The 22448-nt window shown below is 45.2% G+C and overlaps 1 protein-coding gene across 1 annotated transcript in view; it reads left to right on the top strand.

Moving 5' to 3' along the window:
* LOC137567913 (caspase-3-like) overlaps positions 1–22448 on the top strand; it is a 134710-nt gene that overhangs the window by 100048 nt on the left and 12214 nt on the right. Inside the window, exon 6 of the mRNA XM_068278715.1 lies at positions 19524–19641. Coding sequence (XP_068134816.1) covers positions 19524–19641 — 118 coding nt within the window. The remainder of the gene's footprint in view (positions 1–19523; positions 19642–22448) is intronic.

Here is a 22448-nt window from a genome sequence, read left to right as displayed (position 1 = left end):
CACCTAAACTTATCACGCCTAAACTTATCACACCTAAACCTATCACGCCTAAACTGAGTTTAGGCGTGATAAAGGGCTTTTCACCAGCGTGCTAACTGTTAGCACCGCTTTGTGAATCAAGCCCAATGAATGCTTGCTAATCTAGTCACTGCCTCAGTGACAGCAAGCATTCACAAAGACAAGAGTGAGGTAACCAATAGCAACCACAGCAATGGCTACCTTGCAAGGACAGGACAGAATCGTCAGGCAATAGCAGAATCAAAAGGCAGGCAAACGTAATACATTGACAAATATACAATAGATATGATTTCCTAGAGTATTACAATTTACAGCTATCAATGAAACTACAAACGACTGACTAACATATGTGATGAACCGATATAGAACATAAGCAAGGAAGACTGTCTAGGATCAGGAACAATACCGCGAACAAGGCTAGGCAATACAAAATCTCTATACTAGAAGGAGTACGCATAAATGTCCCCATGGGGAATATATAACGTAGCTCCACATGATAACTGAACTAAGACAAGGAATATATTTTACAATATCAAGGGACCCAGTAACAGCTTAGACAGAGCTGAGACTATGACGGGCCGGGGTCTAAAAGGAGAGGCAGGCTTTTATGCTGGCATCAGCCAATGGATGCAAGCATGCAAATCTCCACACAGCTGGATGGTAAACACTCAATCCTGAGCTGGCTTGGTTACCATTTGCTAGCTGAAAGACTATCTGTACCAATGCATGCAGTCCTATGCAACAACAACATGCATGCAGGAAATCCAGGGAAATCTGGCTGCAGTTCAGCTGCAGCAAGCCATTGGTGGAATAATGACAGCATCCTGAGCTGCCCAGAACTGCAGAGCAATTGCAAATGACAATGTGACTCACTGCAAATGCACAACCGAATGCAGACTGACAAATCGGGACTGTCCATCTGCGGCTCCACCTGCAATGGACAGAACATGTCACAGGAGGAATCATAACACAGTGCATGCTTTTCACCCTTCTCTTTTCATAACTAGAGTTATACAGGTGGCAGCCATTAGCAATTCATCCTTTGCTGGACACCTCCTACTCCACCAGTCTGCCGGATTCTGTCCTGGCAATATGAAAGGAAGGGAGGGGTTCCTCCAATAAATGTAAAATATTTTATTTCCCTGGTGCTTCCATGGCAGCATACTATGGTTCCAGGACCCGCCCCCTAACCCCATTGGACACCATAACTATAAGTTTTCTGCATGTACTGAGCCCCACCATTCTTTTTCCTTTGCCCTCCCCTCCTCTTGGACACTATTTATTGCTATCCCTTTTTTGTTTCTTTAAATTCCCCCAGGGTTTATCCCTTTCCCTGGGGAAGTCTCTTATAGGGGCTAAATGCTTCTCATGAGATCCCGGTTATAGTCCCAGTGTGTTGTAACTTGTTAAATACAGGTTGTTTATGCTGCCTTCTATAACTATTTCATGCTTGTCTGTCGTTTCATGCTTTCATTGGGGGCAGCCAGACGCTGTGTATACAGCGAGGTTGTCTTTCCCATACCTTTTTATTTAGTTTTCCAGGATGGTCGAGCGGTGCCCAGCTTGCTGCGGGGAATAGGCAGCGGGGGATTGCTTCCGGCATCCTCGGCGTCTCTCTCGGGCAACGCCGAAGCTTGCAGAGTGGCTTCCCGTGGAGGAAAATGTCGGGTAGCCGAGTTCTCGCGCGGGCGCGTGAGACTTGGGTCGTTTTTATGGTTCAGGCGGGGTTCCGCCTCTCTTCTGCCCTTTTCCTTCAGCGGCGGCCATCTTGGTTGTGGGCAGCTCGTTGTGAGCATGCTCACAGCCTGGGCTTCCTATTTAAGCGGCGCTTCTGGGGCTGGAGGGTGCTTTTCTGTAGCTCTTCAGCCCCTGCTGCTATTAGCGTCGGAGAAGCCCTGAATATTAGTGATATATATTGTAAGCATTAAAGTAAATATAGGAATTTTAATTTTAGGTATATATGATTTATACATATGTTTAAATATATATATATATATATCTATAGACATATATATATTTATATACAGAGGAGATGGGTGCATTGCTTTGCTTTTAGCATATTTGAGTATATGTATGTTTATATACTTAGATATGTGCAACTGCATCTTCTTTCTGTGTATATATTATTGTTCAAATATAATATTTTTTCTAATCTTTTTCTTTTTTCCTTCCTCTTGGCAGCTTGACTATATCTTTTTCATTATCCTCCTGAATGGGTGGTAGCAAACACCGAAAGGAGCCTCACAGGTAATACCTGAAAAAAAAAAAAGGAGGGTCTATGGCTATCATTCATAAAGCATTTCCGCATGCAGAAATGCTTAAAACAGCTGACTTTACCGACCACTTAGCAAAGTCAGCATTCATAAAGCCTCTTTCCGCATGGAAAAATGACACTACCAAGCAGAGTGATAAATCACCGCCTTTTGCGGTGATTATCGGTACAAATGTAGCAAAATGTTCATTCATAAAGATCACCGCAAGCGGTGTGAGGTCGGGAAGTACCGCTCACTCTGATGTGGCGATACCAATGTAAGTGAATGGAGACACACAGACCTCCCAGGCAGCTGCAGCAGAGCGGAACACGGAGAAATGTATCAACTCGGCAGCTTCCGTGTCTCCGCAAGCCTACCGCCTGCCTAGTTCGGGGAATCTCCGCACTGCTACCGCAACTGGATACTTTTTTATGAATGCCCACCCAGAAGTCTAAAAATCCGCCAGCAGTGTTTTCCCGCACTGATTCTCTTTACCGACAGCCTGTTCATGAATGATAGCCAATGGCTCTATGGGTACTAATTAGTATTCCTCTTTAGCCCTTCTAGACCTAAAAATAAAGAAGATCATCATGCATCGGATAAAGCAGGAAACTACTATTATTCTTCTGCACAGAAAGTAAGATCAAGAAGTAGAAGTAGATCGAGAAGACGCAACGAAAGATCGCCTTCATATGACTCCTACTATAGATCCGGGTCAAGATCGAGAATATATGCACCATACCCATATCGGAACCCGTCTCCAATCAGGCCACCGCATGGTGATTGCTGGATGTGTGGAAGAAAATCTCTGCCAGACAAAATAGTGTGTGAGAAATGCTTTGAAGAAAAATCCGCTGACAAGGCAGAAGATTCGTCCAAAGTTTTGGACCTCAGTAAACAAGCGGTTAGGGAAGAACTGGCTTCAAAAGTCCCAGCCTTTGCTTCGACTTCCACTCAAGGGGATATGGTCCTTCCTGGTCCATCAGCCGTGGAGGATAGTTCTGTTCAGCCAGAGGCTGTGTTAGAGTCTACTTCTGATGCCGAAGACCACTTGAACTTCCAATTCTCTTTAGTGGAACCATTAGTGAGTGCAATTAAGGAAGCCTTACAGTGGAATGATCCAGAAGAGGCATCGGAAGAGGTAGGGAAGTATTACCCTCATTTGTCAAAATCAGGCCCGTCTTTCCCGTTCATGAAAGAAATTAAAGGTGTGATGACAGATGAATGGAATAAGGCAATAAACAAGACTCCCTTCACAGATGGTCGAAGCTTTATCAATTCAAAGAAACAGACGCAGAAGCCCTACAGACTGCTCCATTGGTGGACGCCTCCATTGCTAGTCTCGCAAAACATGTTACACTGCCAATGGAAAATTCTGTTGCCTTTCAAGATGTTCTTGACCGTAAAATAGAAAGTGAATTAAAAAAGACGTACTTATCTGCTGGTGCTGCTTGTAAAACTTCAATTGCTTTGACTTCCCTTTCAAAAGCTATGAGAATTTGGACGAATAATATCGAGGAAGCAGTAAAATCAGGGGCAGACATCGTCCAGATAGTCTCGGCACTGGAAGATCTCAAGATAGCATCCGACTTTGTAAGTGAGGCAGCTATAGATGGGGTCAGAGCATCGTCAAGAGCTATGATGTCTTCCATTACAGCCAGAAGAGCCCTTTGGCTAAAACTATGGAAAGCCGACACTTCTTCAAAACAAAATGGGGTAAAGATACCATATAATGGAAAATATCTTTTCGGAGAAAAGCTAGACAATGCCATTTCAAAGAAAACTGGTGGTAGATCAGGTCAGATCCCTCAGGACAGGCAATTTAGAAAACAGAAGTATGTACAAAAGTCTCAGCCTCAATTTCAAAGTGTAACGATCGGTGTCAGCAACCAGAGAGAGAATCTGATCCTTGGCGATCCGCAGTATCCCCAAGAATACAGATATACCCGATTATTGAGGATCTGCGGAATCGTCAATAATCAGATATGTCTAACCTCTAGACACCTGAGAGAGTGTAAGTGTTTGGTGCAACAGTAATACTTTGAGGAGGGTCCCCGTAAAGGGGATACAAGGCAGTATGGGATACTGCCTGGAGGACAGGCTCCTTCCTCGGCCTGAGGCTCCCAAAGGGGGGGAGTCAGGCCGAGTGAAGGAAGGACCAGAGTGTGAGTGACACCAAGGATGGAGTGTCACTGACAGATCTGTGAACTATCTCTAAACAGAGGAGATAGTTCTCGAGGTCGGACTAGCCAGGTCGGCAACAGACAGACAGATAAGGTACAAAGACAGAAGGCTGATTCGGTATCCAAGACAGGCAGGGTTTGGCAACGTGATAACAGATATGTGTGGTACCGAATCAGAAAGCAGAGGGATGGTCAGGAAAGCAGAAGGTCATAACAGATAATTTACAATGCCTAGTCTTGGGTGTGAGGGCCTTGATCTCAACACCCTGGAACTGGTCTAACAAATAATACAATTCACTTAGTACTTTAAGCTATCAAGAATCTGACTCAGTGTGGATTCCCAGCTCCTGCCGGTTCTGGCACACTGTCGGATCTAGCTAAGGTCTGAGTGCCTTCACGCAAGTGTTAGCAATGGCAGACAACCAGCAACTGACAAGCAGCAGAATATATAGTTGCTGGACTCTGCCGCCCCGCCCGAGCCATTCAGCCAATCATGAGTCCTGCAGGAATCAGCTGATCTTCCTGATCAGCTGACACTTCCCCTGCTGGTATAAAGGTCCTGAGTTCAGGCCCGCGCGCGCGTAGCTCTCCATCTGCCTATGTGCACTAACAGACCCAGCCACACCAAGCGCATGCTGCTGCATGCAAACCGCCGCGTTGGACGCGGAAACAGCCGCTTTGCTGTCAGGACATGCGGCGGCTTTTCCGCATTCCACCATACTACCAGACGTGTGTCTATGCGTGCAAACCGCCGCTTTGGACGCGGAGTCAGCCGCCTTGCTCTTGGCATATGCGGCGGCTTTTCCGCGTTTTCTCACACAAAGATTCAGGAGTATTCGATCCTACAAGCCAGGGAAAGAATTCCAAAGGAAATGGCAGACCGGTCAATCATCTGTGACGAAAACGAATAAGTCGGTCACTCGTCAGGCTCAGGGTAAGCCCTTTTGAGCCCCTGTCTGCCCACACTCCTCAGGTAGGGGAGAGGCTTCTAGCCTACGCTTGAGTGTGGGCGGACAGGGTTTCAAATCCTTGGGTTCTGACGACTGTGAACAAAGGCCACCGCTTGAAGTTCGAGTCTCGTCCAGGAAACATATATATACCAACCAGACTTCCTTCTTCGAAACTAAAGAGAAAATGCCTGCTAGACTACATCAAACTTTTGATATGCCAAGATGCAGTACGGGAAGTTCCTGTCTTACAGAGAGGCAAAGGTGTTTACTCACCTCTATTCTTGGTGGCCAAGAAAACAGGAGACTGGCGTCCTGTGATCGATCTGAAAAGGTTGAACAGACATATTGTGTTACCAAGGTTCAAGATGGAGTCTCTACAGTCTATTATCCTTTTGGTTCAGCCAAACGATTTTATGGTGTCAATAGATTTGAAAGACGCATACTTCCATATTCCAATCCATCCTCAATATCAACAGTTCCTCCGGTTTGTAATTCAAGACATACATCTGCAATTCAGAGCCCTTCCTTTCGGTCTCTCCACTTCTCCCAGAACCTTCTCCAAAGTGTTACAAGCTGTCATAGCTCTACTGAGGGAGAGAGAAATACGGATTTTCCATTACTTGGACGATATCCTAATACTGTCCAGTTCCCGTCATCTTCTTCTCCACCACACTCAAATATCCTTGAAGTTGTTAAGAGACCTGGGTTGGATCATCAACTTTCAGAAAAGTCAACTGATTCCTTGCAGAGAGATGGTGTACTTTGGTGCCAGCTTCAATACCCTCTTGAACACAGTTTCTCTTCCTCCTCCAAAGATCCCGTCCATTACTTGTTTGATTTCAAAAGCTCAGGCTGCCAACCAAATGTCTGCGAGAGAGTGCCTTCAACTCCTAGGGACCTTGGCAGCTACCATTCCAGTGATAAAATGGGCACACTGGCATATGAGAGGCTTCCAATTACCTTTCCTACTGCAGTGGGACAGACGACAGTTGCAACAAAGAATCTGGATATCTTCCCAAATGAAAAACTCTCTCCTATGGTGGTTGGAAGAAGACAATCTGTTGAACGGCTTCTCTCTTCTCCCGACCCAATGGGTTTACCTAACAACCGATGCCAGTCTGTTTGGTTGGGGGGCTTGGTGTCAGAACCACATAGTGCAATCGCGTTGGCGTTGCCAGAATGTCTACAAAAGCTCTAATCTCTTAGAATTACGAGCAGCTCGCCTAGCCTTGAAAGCCTTTGCACCAATGCTGAGGGGGAAATCGGTTTGTCTCAGGTCAGACAATACGACGACAGTGGCATACATAGAGAATCAAGGAGGGACGCACAGTAAAATTCTGTCACAGGAGGCCGCTGTTCTCTCTTCATGGGCGGAGAAAAACCTGGAGTACCTCAAGGCGATGTATATTCCGGGTCGTCTCAATGTAAGAGCAGACTATCTCTCGAGAAACACTCTGGACAACAACGAGTGGTCGTTGGACAGGAACGTATTTCTTCAATTGACTCAAACGCTGGGGACGCCAACATGGGCATCCGCAGAAAATTTTCCAGGAGGGGGCAAAAAGTGGGGAGCAAAAAATCTGGTTTGGTGAAATGGAGCTACGTAGGTGTGGTCATGAACCAGAATGTGGGTGTGGTCGTGGGTGGAGACAAGTTTACATGAACTAAGCAATGGTGGGACATTAGATTAGGACAGTGGTGGCGAACCTTTTGGAGGTCGAGTGTCCAAACTGCAAAGTCACTTTACTATCACAAAGTGCCAACAGCAATTTAAACTAAATACAAACGTTTTAACTCATACATGAACGTTATGGAAAATTAAGTTGAAAATAAACTGTGAAGATAAACAATTTCATCCATCGTACTCCTGAAAAAATTATTCATTTTTTTAAAACCTCCCAGTTTCATTTTCTGTTTTAAAAAGCGGAAAAAGTAGGTTTAATGCTATTGTCTCATATGATGATGATGATTCAGCTTTTTCCATAGTCTCGCAGTTAGCAATCATGTGACCCCCAACAAGACAAATTCAGCAATCATGAGCCCCCCCCCCCCCCCATCAAGACAAATTCAGCAATCATGAGGCCCCCAACATGACCAACTCAGCAATCATGAGGCCCCCAACAAGACAAATTCAGCAATCATGAGGCCCCCAACAAGACAAATTCAGCAATCATGAGGCCCCCAACAAGACAAATTCAGTAACCATGAGGCCCGCAACAAGACAAATTCAGCAGTCATGAGGCACATAAATAGACAGCTTTTCACATAAATAGGCAGAATGCCCCCTTAATATGTAGACACCTCTCACCTGGCAGCAGTTCCCCAAAATACACTCAATCTGACAGCAGTGGTTCCCCAAAAACAGGTAGCCCCAGGTCTATAGGTGTCCCCAGAATAGGTGGCCAGCGGTATAGATGTACCCAGAACTGGTAGCCAGGGGTAGAGATGTCCCCAGAACAGGTAGCCAGGGGTATATGTGCCCAGTATATGTAGTCAGGGGTATATGTGCCCAGTATATGTAGGCACGGGTATATGTGCCCAGTATATGTAGGCAGGGGTATATGTCCCAGTATATGTAGGCAGGGGTATATGTCCCAGTATATGTAGCCAGGGGGATATGTCCCAGTATATGTAGGCAGGGGGTATATGTCCCAGTATATGTAGGCAGGGGGTATATGTCCCAGTATATGTAGCCAGGGGGATATGTCCCAGTATATGTAGCCAGGGGGATATGTCCCAGTATATGTAGGCAGGGGTATATGTCCCAGTATATGTAGGCAGGGGTATATGTCCCAGTATACGTAGGCAGGGGTATATGTCCCAGTATATGTAGCCAGGGGGATATGTCCCAGTATATGTAGCCAGGGGTATATGTCCCCAGAAAAAGTGGCCATGTGTGCCCTAGCAGGAGGGGAGCAGCGCAGAGAAGAGGGAGAGCTATGGGCACTCACCTTAGGGGGCTCTCCCTCCCTCCCTCTCTCGCTCTCCCCTCCGGAGTCCGGAATGAAGTGTGCAGCGGCTGGGCAGCGGGCGGAACTTACCTCCTCTCGTCGCACGCGCCGGATGGATTAGCCGCTACTCTGGTCTGATCCAGACCAGAGTGCGGCACCAGAACTTCCGGCGCAGGAGCGAGACTAGGTAAGTTCCGCCCGCTGCCCAGCCGCTGCACACTTCGTTCCGGAGGGGACAGCGAGGGAGAGAGAGCCCCTTAAGGTGAGGGAAGGGGGGGGGGAGACGTCCGCCCTTCCCCACTGTGCCCATAGCTCTCTCTCTTCTCTGCGCTGCTCCCCTCCTTCTGGCTGCACGGGCACGCGGCCAGGGGGGGCAGCGGGCGGCCAGGCTCGGGCAGATGCCCGGTTTTGCCGTAATGTGCAGACGCCCATGGACGCCAATCTTGGATCTCTTTGCCTCAGACCAAAACCACAAGCTTCCGTGGTTCTTCTCACGGATTCCTTGCCGCACAGCCCTGGCAGTGGACGCTCTAGCTCAGAACTGGCCACCTCAACTCCTATATGCCTTTCCTCCAGTGCCGCTAATTTTCCGCTTTCTACGCAAGGTGAAACTGGAACAGTCGACAGTACTTTCAATCATACCTTATTGGCCGAACAGAGTTTGGTTTCCGCTTCTATTACAGCTAGCCCGGTCGAAACCAATCTTCCTTCACAGCTCACCAACACTCTTATCCCAGGGGGAATTCTACCATCCAGCCCCTCACAAACTCTATCTGGCGGCATGGATTTTGAAGGGGAAAGACTTTTGAATCTGGGTTGTTCAGCTGCTGTTGTACAAACTCTACTGAAGGCAAGGAAGCCATCAACAAATTCAGTCTATAACAAGATATGGAAGAAATTCATGGACTTTGCTAAGGCCTCATCATTTAATCCATTACTGCCGTCAGTGAATAATGTCTTGGACTTTTTACAAAAGGGTCTGAAGTTAGGACTGGCTTACAATACACTCAAGGTTCATGTCACAGCTTTATCTTCATTGTCAGGAAAGAAATGGTCACTTCACCCTTTAATACAACAATTCATGAAGGCTGCCTTGAAGATTAAACCACAGAGGAAAGACATGTATCCGAAGTGGGATTTGCCGGTGGTTTTAGATTATCTAAGTTCTTCTACCTTTTTTCCGATGGAAAATTGCTCTATTTTAAACCTAACATATAAAGTTGCCTTCCTACTGGCTATAACATCAGCAAGAAGGGTGTCGGAACTTCATGCTCTGGGTTGTAAAGAACCATACCTAGTGTTCTTTCAAGATAGAGTAACGCTTAGACCAATGCAAGGCTTCCTACCAAAAGTAGTTACTATGTTTCATCTGGACAATCAGTGGACACTTCCAGCTTTCACAGATAGCAAAGACTCTGCTAAAGAACATCCCCTAAACTTGCTATTATTACTTGAAAAATATTTAAAAGCCTCTGAATCCTTCAGGAAATCTGATCATCTTTTGTTAATCCCTACAGGATGTAAGAAAGGTAAAGAGGCTTCAACAAGGACTATCGCTTCCTGGATTAGGAAGATTATATGTAAGCTTACAGATTTAAAGGACTTGTGCCACCTACACAGTCTTCAGCCCATTCAACCAGGCATTGCATCCTCCTGGGCTTCATTGGCTGGTGTATCTTTGGCAGCTATATGTAAAGCTGCAGGGTGGTCATCTGCTAATACATTTATAGAACATTATAGGATTTATCCATCCTTGTTAACCTCTACGAATGTTGGTCATTCAATCATCAGTACTGCTTCTGCTGTTTAAGTAGTGCTATGCATTCCCTCCCTGTTGATTTCTTTTATGTCTAGTTAAATGCCATAGTATGCTGCAATGGAAGCACCAGGGAAACAGGAAAATTAGATACTTACCTACAGGAAATTTTCCTTTCCTGGTGCAATTCCATGGCAGTATACGGTCCCACCCAAAGTCGGGGAGGACGATAGTTATTATAATGGTGGAGTTCAGTACATGCAGAAAACTTATAGTTATGGTGTCCAATGGGGTTAGGGGGCGGGGCCTGGAACCATAGTATGCTGCCATGGAATTGCACCAGGAAAGGAAAATTTCCTGTAGGTAAGTATCCAATTTTCCTGTATTTGTCATCATGAAGCTGAAAAAATGCTGCTATTTATTATTATAATTTAGAAAATAGATTTTATTTCTCTTCTTGTTTTTATTTCTCTTCTTGTATTTTTAATTTGGGTCCACTTTAAGTGCTGTGCAGACAATCTTTGGAATCTATAATGCAGAAGATGACGGATCAGAAATCTCTAAAAGAACCAATAAAGCCATTATAACAATAATACCCAAAGACTGGAACTCTAAGGAAGAATGCTCGCACTTGCGCCCAATCTCTTTATTTATTAGCATTAAAGAGACTCTGAAGCGAGAATAAATCTCGCTTCAGAGCTCATAGTTAGCAGGGGCATGTGTGCCCCTGCTAAAACGTTGCTAACCCGCGGCTTAACGGGCGTGTCTTAACCCCCAAACCCACCCCGCAAAAGTTGTTCGCAAACTTGGTCGTAAAATTCTCCTCCTGGAGGCAGGGCTAACGGCTGCAGCCCTGCCTCTCAGCGCCGTCTATCAGACGCACATCGCCGCCTCTCCCCCGCCCCTCTCAGTGAAGGAAGACTGAGAGGGGCGGGGGAGAGGCGGAGATACGCGCTGACAGACGCGCGTGGGGCAGGGCTGCAGCGGTTAGCCCTGCCCCAACCAGGAAGCGCTCCCCCGCTGCACCGAGGGGATTTGGGGGGTGAAGGGACCCCCGTTAAGCCGCGGAATAGCGGCGTTTTAGCAGGCCCCTGCTATCTATGAGGTCTGAAGCGAGATTTATTCTAGTCCAGTCACATCAAAAACCTATTTAATTTCTGTAACTTCCAATTTTAACATCAATGAAGGAAAAACAATATCTTAATATTTGTAAATGTACATGGAACAAACCCTCAGTGAAATAATTGGGGGTGTCTAGGTAGTAGAAATACTAACGTATCTGTATTTGCCCTTAATTTCAATAAATTGCTAAAAGAAATGAAGGCATAAGTTAAGAAACTGGGATTGCCCTTGTTTTAATATTTTTAGGAGGATTGACATAAAAATTATGTCACTACCCAGAATACTCTTTTTCTTGCAAAATCTGCCTATCGACCGTCCATGTTCTTGATTTAAAGAGAAACTGTAACCAAGAATTTAACTTCATCCCAATCAGTAGCTGATACTCCATTTCCCATGAGAAATCTATTCCTTTTCTCAAACGGATCATCAGGGGGGCTCTGTATGGCTGATATTGTGGTGAAACCCCTCCCACAGTGTGATGTCAGTGCCTCACAGCACTGAGGTACTGACATCACACTGTGAGCATACACTGACTAAATCATTTATAAAGTTCCTTTAAGGAATGGCACTGTTTATTTAATTTGGTCCAACACAAGGCACACAATAGCTTACAAATGTATTTATCTAGATAAAACAAAAGGGGACAGCCTGCTTCTAATATAAACAGGTACTATCAGTGGCATAACTACAATTCATGCCCCCCATGCAAAACTTTGATGCCCCCCCAATGTATAACCCCCCCCCCCACAGTCTTTCCTTGGTGCCCTCCACAGCCTAGGGACCCATCTCGCAAGGGTCATAATACAAGTGTGGCCATCATGATTTTCACACCCATAACAAGCCACAAAAACACCTGATCAAAATCATAGTCCACTGAAGGGAAGGTTGGTAGTTGGGGGCCCTCGCAGCTCTGGCCATCCTGATCGCAGGTGCTGCTCCCTTCTAGTTACGCCTCTGGGTACTATAGGAGCATACATCTTGCAAGAGTGTAAAATATTACTACGATGTGCTGACGTAATTCAACACTTTATTGCATCCATATAGACTCTAGTGAAATCTAGTATACTCTTGCAAGATTTATTCTCCTATAGTACCCGTGGGCGTAACTAGAAGGAAGCAGCACCTGTGATCGCAGGGGGTCCAGAGCTGTGAGGGTCCCCAACTACCAACCTTCCCTTCCTCTGATACAGTGGACTGTAATTCTGAACCGGTTGGAACCTTCAGGACACCAGCTTGGACCAGTAGAGGAGGACACAAGAGCAGGGGACAAAGGAGATCATGAGGGACAGAGCAAGACACATGGGGACAGAGGAGGATGCGGGGAGAGAGAGGAGGACACAGGGGGGATGCTAAAGTTGCATTGGGGACACAGGGGTACACAAGGGGGGCATAATAATTCATGGGAGAAGATCCACAAGACGCCCCTGCACCATGGATGCACCTAGGTTTAGTATTTTTTTCCCCAGTTTTTGTCCTCTAAACCTAGATGTGTCTTAAAGAGAACCCGAGGTGGGTTTGAAGAATATTATCTGCATACAGAGGCTGGATCTGCCTATACAGCCCAGCCTCTGTTGCTATCCCAAACCCCCCTAAGGTCCCCCTGCACTCTGCAATCCCTCATAAATCACAGCCACGCTGCTGACAAACAGCTTGTCAGAGCTGGCTGTGTTTATCTCTATAGTGTCAGTCTGCTGCTCTCCCCGCCTCTTGCAGAACTCCAGTCCCCGCCTGCAACCCTTCCCTCCCTGCTGATTGGAGGGAAGGGACGGGGGCAGGGACCAGAGCTATGCAGGAGGCCGGGGAGCAGCTGAGACTGACACTACAGATGTAAACACAGCCTCATAGCATGGCTGTAATTTATGAGGGATTGCAGAGTGCAGGGGGACCTTAATGGGGTTTGGGATAGCAACAGAGGCTGGGCTGTATAGGCAGATCCAGCCTCTGTATGCAGATAACATTCTTTAAACACACCTCGGGTTCTCTTTAAGGTCAGGAGCATCTTATAGTCTGAAAATTATGGTATTTCATAACGTGCCCACATGTTTAAAATGTCGCAATCTAAAACACATACATATCCAACATTCAAACGTTAACCCTCTACAGTCAAAATATAAATATAAGAGATGAATGTTCAATATTCAACACTTTACAGGTTGAAACTGGAGTAAAGATCCTAGTATATATATATATGTACATATAGATATATACAGGTAAAAATATACAAATTAAATCTTATTACTGCTACTTAAAAAAAAAGTAGTCACAACTCACCTCCCAGGTTCCAATCGACGCTCACTTGCTGCCGGACTTCTTCTGCTCTGCATACACGCTGATACGCACGCTGCTTCCTGACTATTTTTCCAGCACTTCCTGCTGCGCTTCGGAGGGGGGAGCACAGCTGAGGCTCCCCCCTCCATTACAGCGCCCCCGTGCCAACAGCGCTCAGGGCGGCGGTACGGGCCACACGTCCATAGAAACGGGCATGATTGTAATGTGTCCAACTAAAAAAATCCACTTTTTTGACTCATTTTGTGACATCGTTTGTATATAATCCTCACCCCTTTTATTGCGCTTTACTATTTCCAGTCTAAAAAAAGGTGAATCCTTTTAAATCTCCCAAGCTTCTCTTTATGTTTTAAGAGGGGTTGTCCCTCATTCTTCTTCCCAATATATTTTAAAGTGACCCAGAGACGAATGAAAAGCATTTTTTTTACTTACCCGGGGCTTCCTCCAGCCCCATAAGCAGGGATGGGTCCCTCGCCGTCCTCCTGCGATCCTGCACTAAGCCGCAATCTGCTCCGGTAAGTGGCTGCGTGACGTCAGCAGGGAGCCTTCTGCGCATTCGTGGACCTTCTACGCAAGCGTAGAAGGCCCTGGCTAACGTCACTCAGTCAGACTGAGCTCAACTCAGCTGACTACTGGGGTATACTTGCGGCTGAACGAGGGTTCCGGGTGGACTGCGGAAGGCATGCGTGAGGACAGTGAGGGATTGCGCTCACGTGGTCTGGAGCGTTCTGTGCAGGTGCACACAAGAGCTGCGGCCAGGGAGATATCAGCTGCCAGGGGCTGGATGAAGCCCGGGGAAAGTAGCCCTTTTTTAAAAAAAGGAAACATTTCCTCGGACCTTCCCTTTAGGGTGAAAACACCCACGGGCTGAAGTGGTTAAGGTCAGGTGCTGGAGAAACATTTCATATAGCTTTGTACTGTATTGAGAAACTAGAAATCACTAGGTCTCCCAACAAAAATTTAGAGGACAACCCCCCATTATTTTTATTGGGACCCAAGATTTAATTCTCAATTAGTCTTTGTCCCCTCCAAATATTGGTATTAAATAGTGTTTGTTCCCTTCTATATATCAGTATTATTAGTAAAATTAGTTAGCCTTTATGCACTCCAGACATTAGAATTAGTTAGCCTTTATGTCCACCGACTTTATATATTATTATATATATTACATATGTGCACCTGCTTATAGCACTGGGTCAGATCTATTTTCCTTTTTTCATAGTACCGTCAGGAATGCAGCCACATGGCAGGAAACACATTCTCCTTGCGCCGCTGCCACTCTGTATGTTGAGGATGTGGAGAGAGCCCTTTAGCAGTTGCAGAGGAAATTCTTACCCCTCTGTACAATGCTAATGGAGGCAATGGTCAGACTGACATCCTATCAGATATCTGCTCGTGCACAGGGTACCAAGGTACATGGTAAATGATCAGTGTCAGTCAGATATTCATCTTTTACCCGATCTAAAGCCAATCTCATAATGTATGATGAGCTTTATGCAGTGAAAGCAAATTAGCAAAGGAAAACTAGGTCTGCTCACTCAGGTTCTGCGGAATTGAAATTCTCGCCTTTCCAATTGGAAAACGGAAATCAGATTTCTGTGGAAATACTGCATTATCGCAACTCGGTAATTTTAGCCCAATCACAGAGCTCGAAAGTATTGAACCAAACAGAGAATTCAGATTGTTTTCTGCAACAATCGGATTACCGCAGTAATTTTAGACTAATCAAAAAACTCAGATAGTATTCCTTGTGATTGGCCTAAAATTTCCATGGTATTCCAATTACCGGGGTAACAGTCTGCTTTATCTGATTGGTCCTTTATTCCAAGTCAGAAGTATTTGGCCAATGAGTGGGTGCAAAAAATGACAAAAAGACTACTCAGAACACGTAAATCTGCAGAAGCCAGTCATCTGCATTGTCAGAAATCAGAATTTCCGCGGCATCAGAAGTTGGCATTTCCAACCATCCCTAATGAAAACCTCTAGCTGCTGATAATCTGCAGCTTGATGATTAACACAGTTGTTGGCTTATTAACCTCCTTAGCGGTAATCACGTGTCCAGCTCAGGGTGAAAAAAACAAGCCAGGAGCGGTAACCCCGAGCGTGACTCAAGGTAGGCGCTGGAGGTATATACTGAGCAATGCGAGAAGCGGGTGTTTTCACTCACCTCCCGGAGGATCCCGACGTTGGCCGCCATTCTTCTTCCTCTCCACGGAGGCTCTGAATCCCCTTGGTGAGATCGCCATCTGTCGTCATGACGACAGACAATGATCTTGCTACAGGGTTGCGGAATCCGGAAAGAATCATACCGCCAAGGGGGTTAATACACAGCTAGCACCAGTCTGGTCAATGGTGGTTTTTATGTTAGGAAACCCTTTTCTACAAAACTGGAAATTAGGTTGTTCCTTCCACTCCAAAGCACTAAAATGTCAGCAGTAGGGATGATCAAAGATATGCAATTTTTTTCCAAATTCATGCAAATTTTATACAAATATATGCAGTTTGAAAATGGACCAATCAATTTAAACCCAGGTTTGCATAAAATTTGCATAAACTCAGAAAAATGTGCATATCATTGATAACCCCTAGTCAGCAGGCTCTGCCCATTTTATCTATGAACACATAATGCCAGCCCACAGAAGCATCTCTTTCACACTTCCAGCTACTTTGCTGCATGAATTCCCATCCCTTAGATATTTGGTATGTCATTAGACAAGGCTATACTCCGCAATATAATTATGTTAATAAAGGTGCCCATTAATGGTACAATTTTTTTCATTAGATGTGATCGTTCAACACACTTTTTACGGTCGAAAGTAATCGAAAGGTAATTATTGATTGTTGCCATAAACGGGTAGATTAGGGCATTTTCTCTCTTCAGATACGATCTTAAAATCCAACATTTCGATCAACAAAAGTCCTTATTCCAATCGACCATAGAATTGTTTCACATTGATTTTGACCAAACACTGAATGTTTTCTGTACAATTTGATTATCAATATTGCGTAAAACGATCGCATCTGATGAAAATATTGTACCGTTTATTGGGCACCGTTAAGTAACTCAAAAGGAGCAAATGTTTATAGATCACTGTATAAATAACTTCTTTTTTTTTACAAGTAAAATAAATAACATTTTTAGTTCAGTTTATTAGAGTACTGTTTAAGGGCTCTGCATTTGACATGAGAGAAAAGGGCTTGAATCCTGGCTAGGGTCAGTACCTATTCAGTAAGAAGTCCTAGGGCAAGACTTCCTAACCCCTTGAGTGCACCCTTAAAGGGGAACTGAAGAGAGGTATATGGAGGCTGCCATGTTTATTTCCTTTTAAACTATACAAGTTGCCTGGCAGCCCTGCTGGTCTATTTCTCTGCAGTAGTATATGAATAACACCAGAAACAAGCATGCAGCTAGTCTTGTCAGATCCGACTTTAAAGTCTGAAACACCTGATCTGCTGCATGCTTGTTCAGAGGCTATGGCTAATAGTATTAGAGGCAGAGGATCAGCAGGGCTGCTAGGTGTGAGAGATCGCGGAAAAGCCGCCGCATGTGCTACTGAGCAGGCGGCTGATTCCGCGTCCAGTGCGGCGGTTTGCACGCGGAAGCGTGTGTTTGATAGCAGGGCAGAACGCGGAAAAGCCGCCGCATGCAACAACAGTAAGGCGGCTGGTTCCGCGTCCAGCGCAGCAGTTTGCACGCGTCCAGCACAGCAGTTTGCACGCGGCAGCGTGTGTCTGGTGTGGCTGAGTCTGTTAGTGCACATAGGCTTAGGAATACACGCGCGCGCGGTGAGAGGCAGAATTCTTATACTAAGCAGGAAGAATCAGCTGACCACGCCGATCAGCTGACTCCAGAGCAGGATACTATTGGTTAAGCAATTAGGGGTGGTGCTGGAGAGCACTACTCCATATATAGTTCCTGCTGGTCACTTGCAAGTTGTCTGCCGTAGCGATCACTACATGGAAGCACTCAGACTTAGTCAGATCCTTCAGTGTGTTTGAACCGGGTGACCTGGGAATTCACACTTAGCCAGATTATTTGAATTGTATTCTGTTTATGCTTAAGTTAGTTCCAGGGTGTAGAGACCAAGGACCTCACACCCAGCTTAGGGAACTGTGTTATCATCTGTGTTATTCTTCAAGCTAGTTTCAGGGTGTAGAGACCAAGGACCTCACACCCAGCTTAGGGAACTGTACTACCATCTGTGTTATCTTTCAGACTAGTTCCAGGGTGCTGAGACTACGGACCTCGCACCCAGTCTAGGGAACTGTAGTATCTTCTGTGTATACTTCAGACTAGTTCTGGGGTGCTGAGACCAAGGACCTCGCACCCAGAATAGGCATTGTTTGATATATGTTATGACTTATAGCTTTTCTGACTACTCCTCTGTCTTCTGATTCGGTACCTTGCATATCTGATATTCCGTTGCCAGACCCTGCTTGACTTGGATACTGAATCAGCCTTCTGTCTTTGTACTTTATCTGTCAGAGTGTTGCCGACCCGGCGTGCCCGACCTCGAGAGCTATCTCTTCCCTCAAGAGATAGTCTCCAGATCAGATAGTGACATTCACCTTTAGGTGTCACTCACTCTCTGGCCCTTCCTGTTCCCAGCCTGACTCCTCCCCTTGGAGAGCCTCAGGCTGCTGGAAGGTTCCTGTGCTCCCAGAGCAGTGTCTCTTTACTGTCTGTTTTCACCTGCTCAGCAGGTGCATTACTCAAAGTACTACTGTTGCACCAAACACTCACATACCAGAAGGTGTCCAGAGGTTACCTATATATCTGTATTATCGGTGATTCTGCAGATCATCAATAATCAGGTATATATCTGCATTCTTGGTGATACTGCAGATCACCAATAATCAGATTCTCTCTGTGTGCGGACACCAATCGTTACACTAGGCAACTGGTATTGCTTAAAAGGAAATAAACATGGCAGCCTCCATGTACCTCTCTCTTCAGTTCCCCTTTAATGGCTGCAGCTCTTGAGTGCTTTGAATCTGAGAAGAGAAAAGCGCTATACAAATACAAATAGGGTACCACCGAGAGCCTAATATAGTGTAGTACATACTGGTAATTGGTGAATCTTAAAGAGTAAGAAAAGGAATACTCACAAACCAGAGTTACCTCATAGGCAACCACTGTATAAGCAGGGGAGGAGATTCGATCTGATTAAGAAGTCACTCTCTGTAGATCGGAAAAGAAGCGGGTATATCCACCCTCCACCAGGGGTGGACACAAATCTTGTATATAGAAAACAGAGGCGCCATAAGAATGGATTAAACTGAAATTGTTAAAAAATGCTTGTAAGGCAGTGGTGGACTTACCTCCTAAAAGCAGACACAAAAACTGTCAATTTCATAATGACATAAGTTTATTGACATACTCCCCAAAGTTGCAACGCGTTTCGCAGATATGGCCTGCTTCATCAGGCAATAAACAGGGGTATATAACTGCAAACCAGAGACAAAAAGGCTGCATCAGACACATACACAATAAGAGTAATAACAATAATCATCATATTCCAATACTGTATAGTAATAGGTATATACAGAACAAAAGGGCTGCATTCTTTACACAAATATACACCATAATTGTAATGCATAGTGGTAACCATTTAGTAAAAACCACTATGCCAGTGTTATATAGTTCATTAAAATATGGTGGATAGTTATGGGGCTATCCGTGGTGTTAAATAAGTGCTATGATAGGGTATTAGCAAGTGTAAAGGAATAATCTGTTCTCCCAGTAATGAAAGATCACCTGGATGTGGCACAAAAGGGGCAGCTAAGACCCAGTCTCTCAAAGCAGTGAAATGGAAAAGGCTTGTACCAGAATTATAAGGAGGAGACAAAAAAAGCAGAATAATATGCTTACCAGTGTAACAAATATTAAGATTATTATAATAAAACTGTGATAGAAAGGTTTGCTGTCTAGATAGTTCTATAAAATGTAGTAGGCCATTGATATAACTATATAAGGTAACTGTTGTCTTGTGGTGTTATGACAGGCTTGCAGAGGTGGCCAGATTGACCATGGAGCGATTGTTTGCAGCAAAGAGGCTGAGGAAAATGTTACTATAATACCTAAGGAAGCCGACAATCTGTATCATTATTCCACACCTCCAGGTAATATAAATGTATAGAATAGATGCTGCTTTTAGTTCTGTTGTTGCATGGAAATACACTCCCCATTCTATTAAGTAATCTAAAGATTCTAATTCCATGAAGAAAATGAGCACGACCACAGTATGTAGTTAAAAGACCATTGTCTGCTTTAATGGGGTTTTGAAGGTTTATTAAACCATAACATAACCAAAATGGAAACAATTCCATTAACTTCCATCCAAACTTGCTCCAATTCAAACTGAAAATATTAAACCAAATAAACACAAAACCTTTCATAATAAAATATTCACACAACAATGGCTAACTTGTCTATGTCGGATAGGCAACAGATCTCTAATAAAGTCCTCCTTTGACCAGCAACATATGAGCAGTGAGAAATACGCAATTAAGCTGCAAAATCGTTATGTGAAATTTCAAACTATTGAAAAATTAGTTTTGCAAGTAATTGTAATTATATTGCGCAATTCTGCATTGTCTTGTAAAATATTCAGCTATATGAAAATGCCCATTGACTTAAATGCATTTGGTGACTATGAAGTTTTGCATGCATGCCCATGAATTATCACACATATGCTATTTTATGCAAAAATATGTTCAAAGCACTAGTGAATTCCGTGAACATTATTTTGTGTAAATTATGATATTACACGAAATCAAGATTACATGCAAAATTGTGATTACAATGAAGATTGTAATTGTGAAAAACTACCGGCATGTGATATTTCACAAAAGCGAGATTATCCATTATGATCAACACTACTCATGAGTTGGCGCCATTAACCCTAATACCCCTCTCCTGATACCTAACACTAACCCCCCCTCTTAACACTAATCCTCTCTTCTAATGCCTAAAACTATGTTTTTAAGGAGACTAGTGTGAAACTATGGCCTAGCTATATGTAATTTCATTACACTAAGGCTCCTCTTATTTAGGGTTGAACACCAGTTTAAAGGAATACTTGAGCGTTTGATATTGTTGTTGTAGTGTAATACTAACCCTTCCTCCTAATCATGGGCGTCCGCAGAGAATTTTCTGGGGGGGGGGGGGGGGCAAAAATGGGGGGTCGGAGTCATCCACAATGTGGGTGTGGTCACAGGTGGAGCCAAATTTACATGAACTTAGCAATGGTGGGACATTAGACTAGGGCTATGGTAGGGATTAGATTGCGAGTGCCTCAGGCACAGGTGCCCTCCAGTTTAGGTAGTGACAGGAAAACTTAAGCCATGCCCCCTGTGTGGCATTAAGCCACACCCCAGATTTTGCAGGAGGCTTCCAGTGGGTGGGAGAGGGTGACAATGTGCAGGAGGGGGGTGCCAGTGGGTAGGAGAAGGGTGCCCGTGTGTGGGGAGGGCAGTAGACATGCAGAGAGAGAGAGACTGCAGAGAGACACAGCTGAGAGGGAGAGTGAAAGCTGAGAGGCAGAGAGAGAGACCGCAAAGAGAGAGAGAGCAGAAAGGCAGAGAGGGACAGCAGGGAGGCAGAGAGAGTGAGCAAGAGAGAGAGAGAGAGAGAGAGAGAGACAGCAGAAAGAGAGAGAGAGACAGCAGAAAGGCAGAGAGAGAGAGAGAAAGAGAGTGAGCAGAAAGGCAGAGAGAGAGAGCAGAAAGGCAGAGAGAGCAGAAAGGCAGAGAGAGCAGAAAGGCAGAGATAGAGATATAGAGACAGCAGGAAGGCAGAGAGTGAGAGACAGCAGAAAGACAGAGAGAGAGAGAAAGAGAAAGCAGGCAGAAAGAAAGAGAGACAACAGAAAGACAGAGAGAGACAGTGCGAGCAGAAAGGTAGAGAGTGCGAGCAGAAAGGCAGAGAGAGAGGTAGAGAGAGAGAGAGAGAGAGAGAGAGAGAGAGAGAGCATAAAGGCAGAGAGAGCGAGAGAGAGAGAGAGACAGCAAAAAGTCAGAGAGAGAGAGTGTGAGCAGAAAGGCAGTGAGTGCGAGCAGAAAGGCAGAGAGAGAGAGAGAGAGAGAGAGAGTGTGCAGAAAGGCAGAGAGAGAGAGAGAGAGAGAGAGAGAGAGAGAGCAGAAAGGCAGGGGGAGAGAGAGAGACAGCAGAAAGGAAGAGAGAGAGAGAGCAGAGGTGAGAGAGAGAGCAGAGGTGAGAGAGAGAAAGAGAGAGACAGCAGAAATGCAGATAGAGGCAGCAGAGAGAGAGAGAGAGAGAGAGAGGAGGCACAGAAAGAGAGAGTCAGCAGAAAGGCAGAGAGAGAGAGAGAGACAGCATATATGCAGAGAGAAAGGCAGAGAGAGAGAGAGAGCAGAAAGAGAGAGAGAGAGAGCAGAAACAGCATAAAGGGACATCAGAAAGGCAGAGAGAGTATAGTTGCTCCCAGTATAGCTAGTATAGTTGCCCCCAGTATAGCTAGTATAGTTGCCCCCAGTTAGTTTCCCCAGTATTAGTATAGTTGCCCGCAGTGTAAGTAGTATAGTCACCCCCAGTATAGCTAGAAAAGTTGCCCCGCATTCGTATAGTTGCCCCCAGTGTAGGTAGTATAGTTGCCCCCAATATAGCTAGTATAGTCACCCCCAGTATAGCATAGTTGCCCCCAGTATGGGGGAAGCTTGGAAGGAGAGACAGCGACAGGGAGGGGGGCCAGACCCCCGCCACCTCCCTCACCTGAGTCCCCCTCCTTCTGGCGCTTCCCCCTCCAAATTAGCAGCAGCAAACAGAATCGAGCATCAGTGGGCGGAGAGGAACTGCACACCTTCTTCCTGCATTCCAGGCGATTGCGCGCAGCATCATCGTCACGTGACACTGGTCTCTGATTTCTCCGCCGCTCACTGTGCTTCCGCTAATCAGGAAGTACAGAGCA

The sequence above is a fragment of the Hyperolius riggenbachi genome, chromosome 1, assembly GCF_040937935.1.
Source record: "Hyperolius riggenbachi isolate aHypRig1 chromosome 1, aHypRig1.pri, whole genome shotgun sequence".
Taxonomy (NCBI): Eukaryota; Metazoa; Chordata; class Amphibia; order Anura; family Hyperoliidae; genus Hyperolius; species Hyperolius riggenbachi.
Note: the sequence above shows the minus strand (reverse complement) of the source record. Positions and strands in the feature narration are given on the sequence as shown.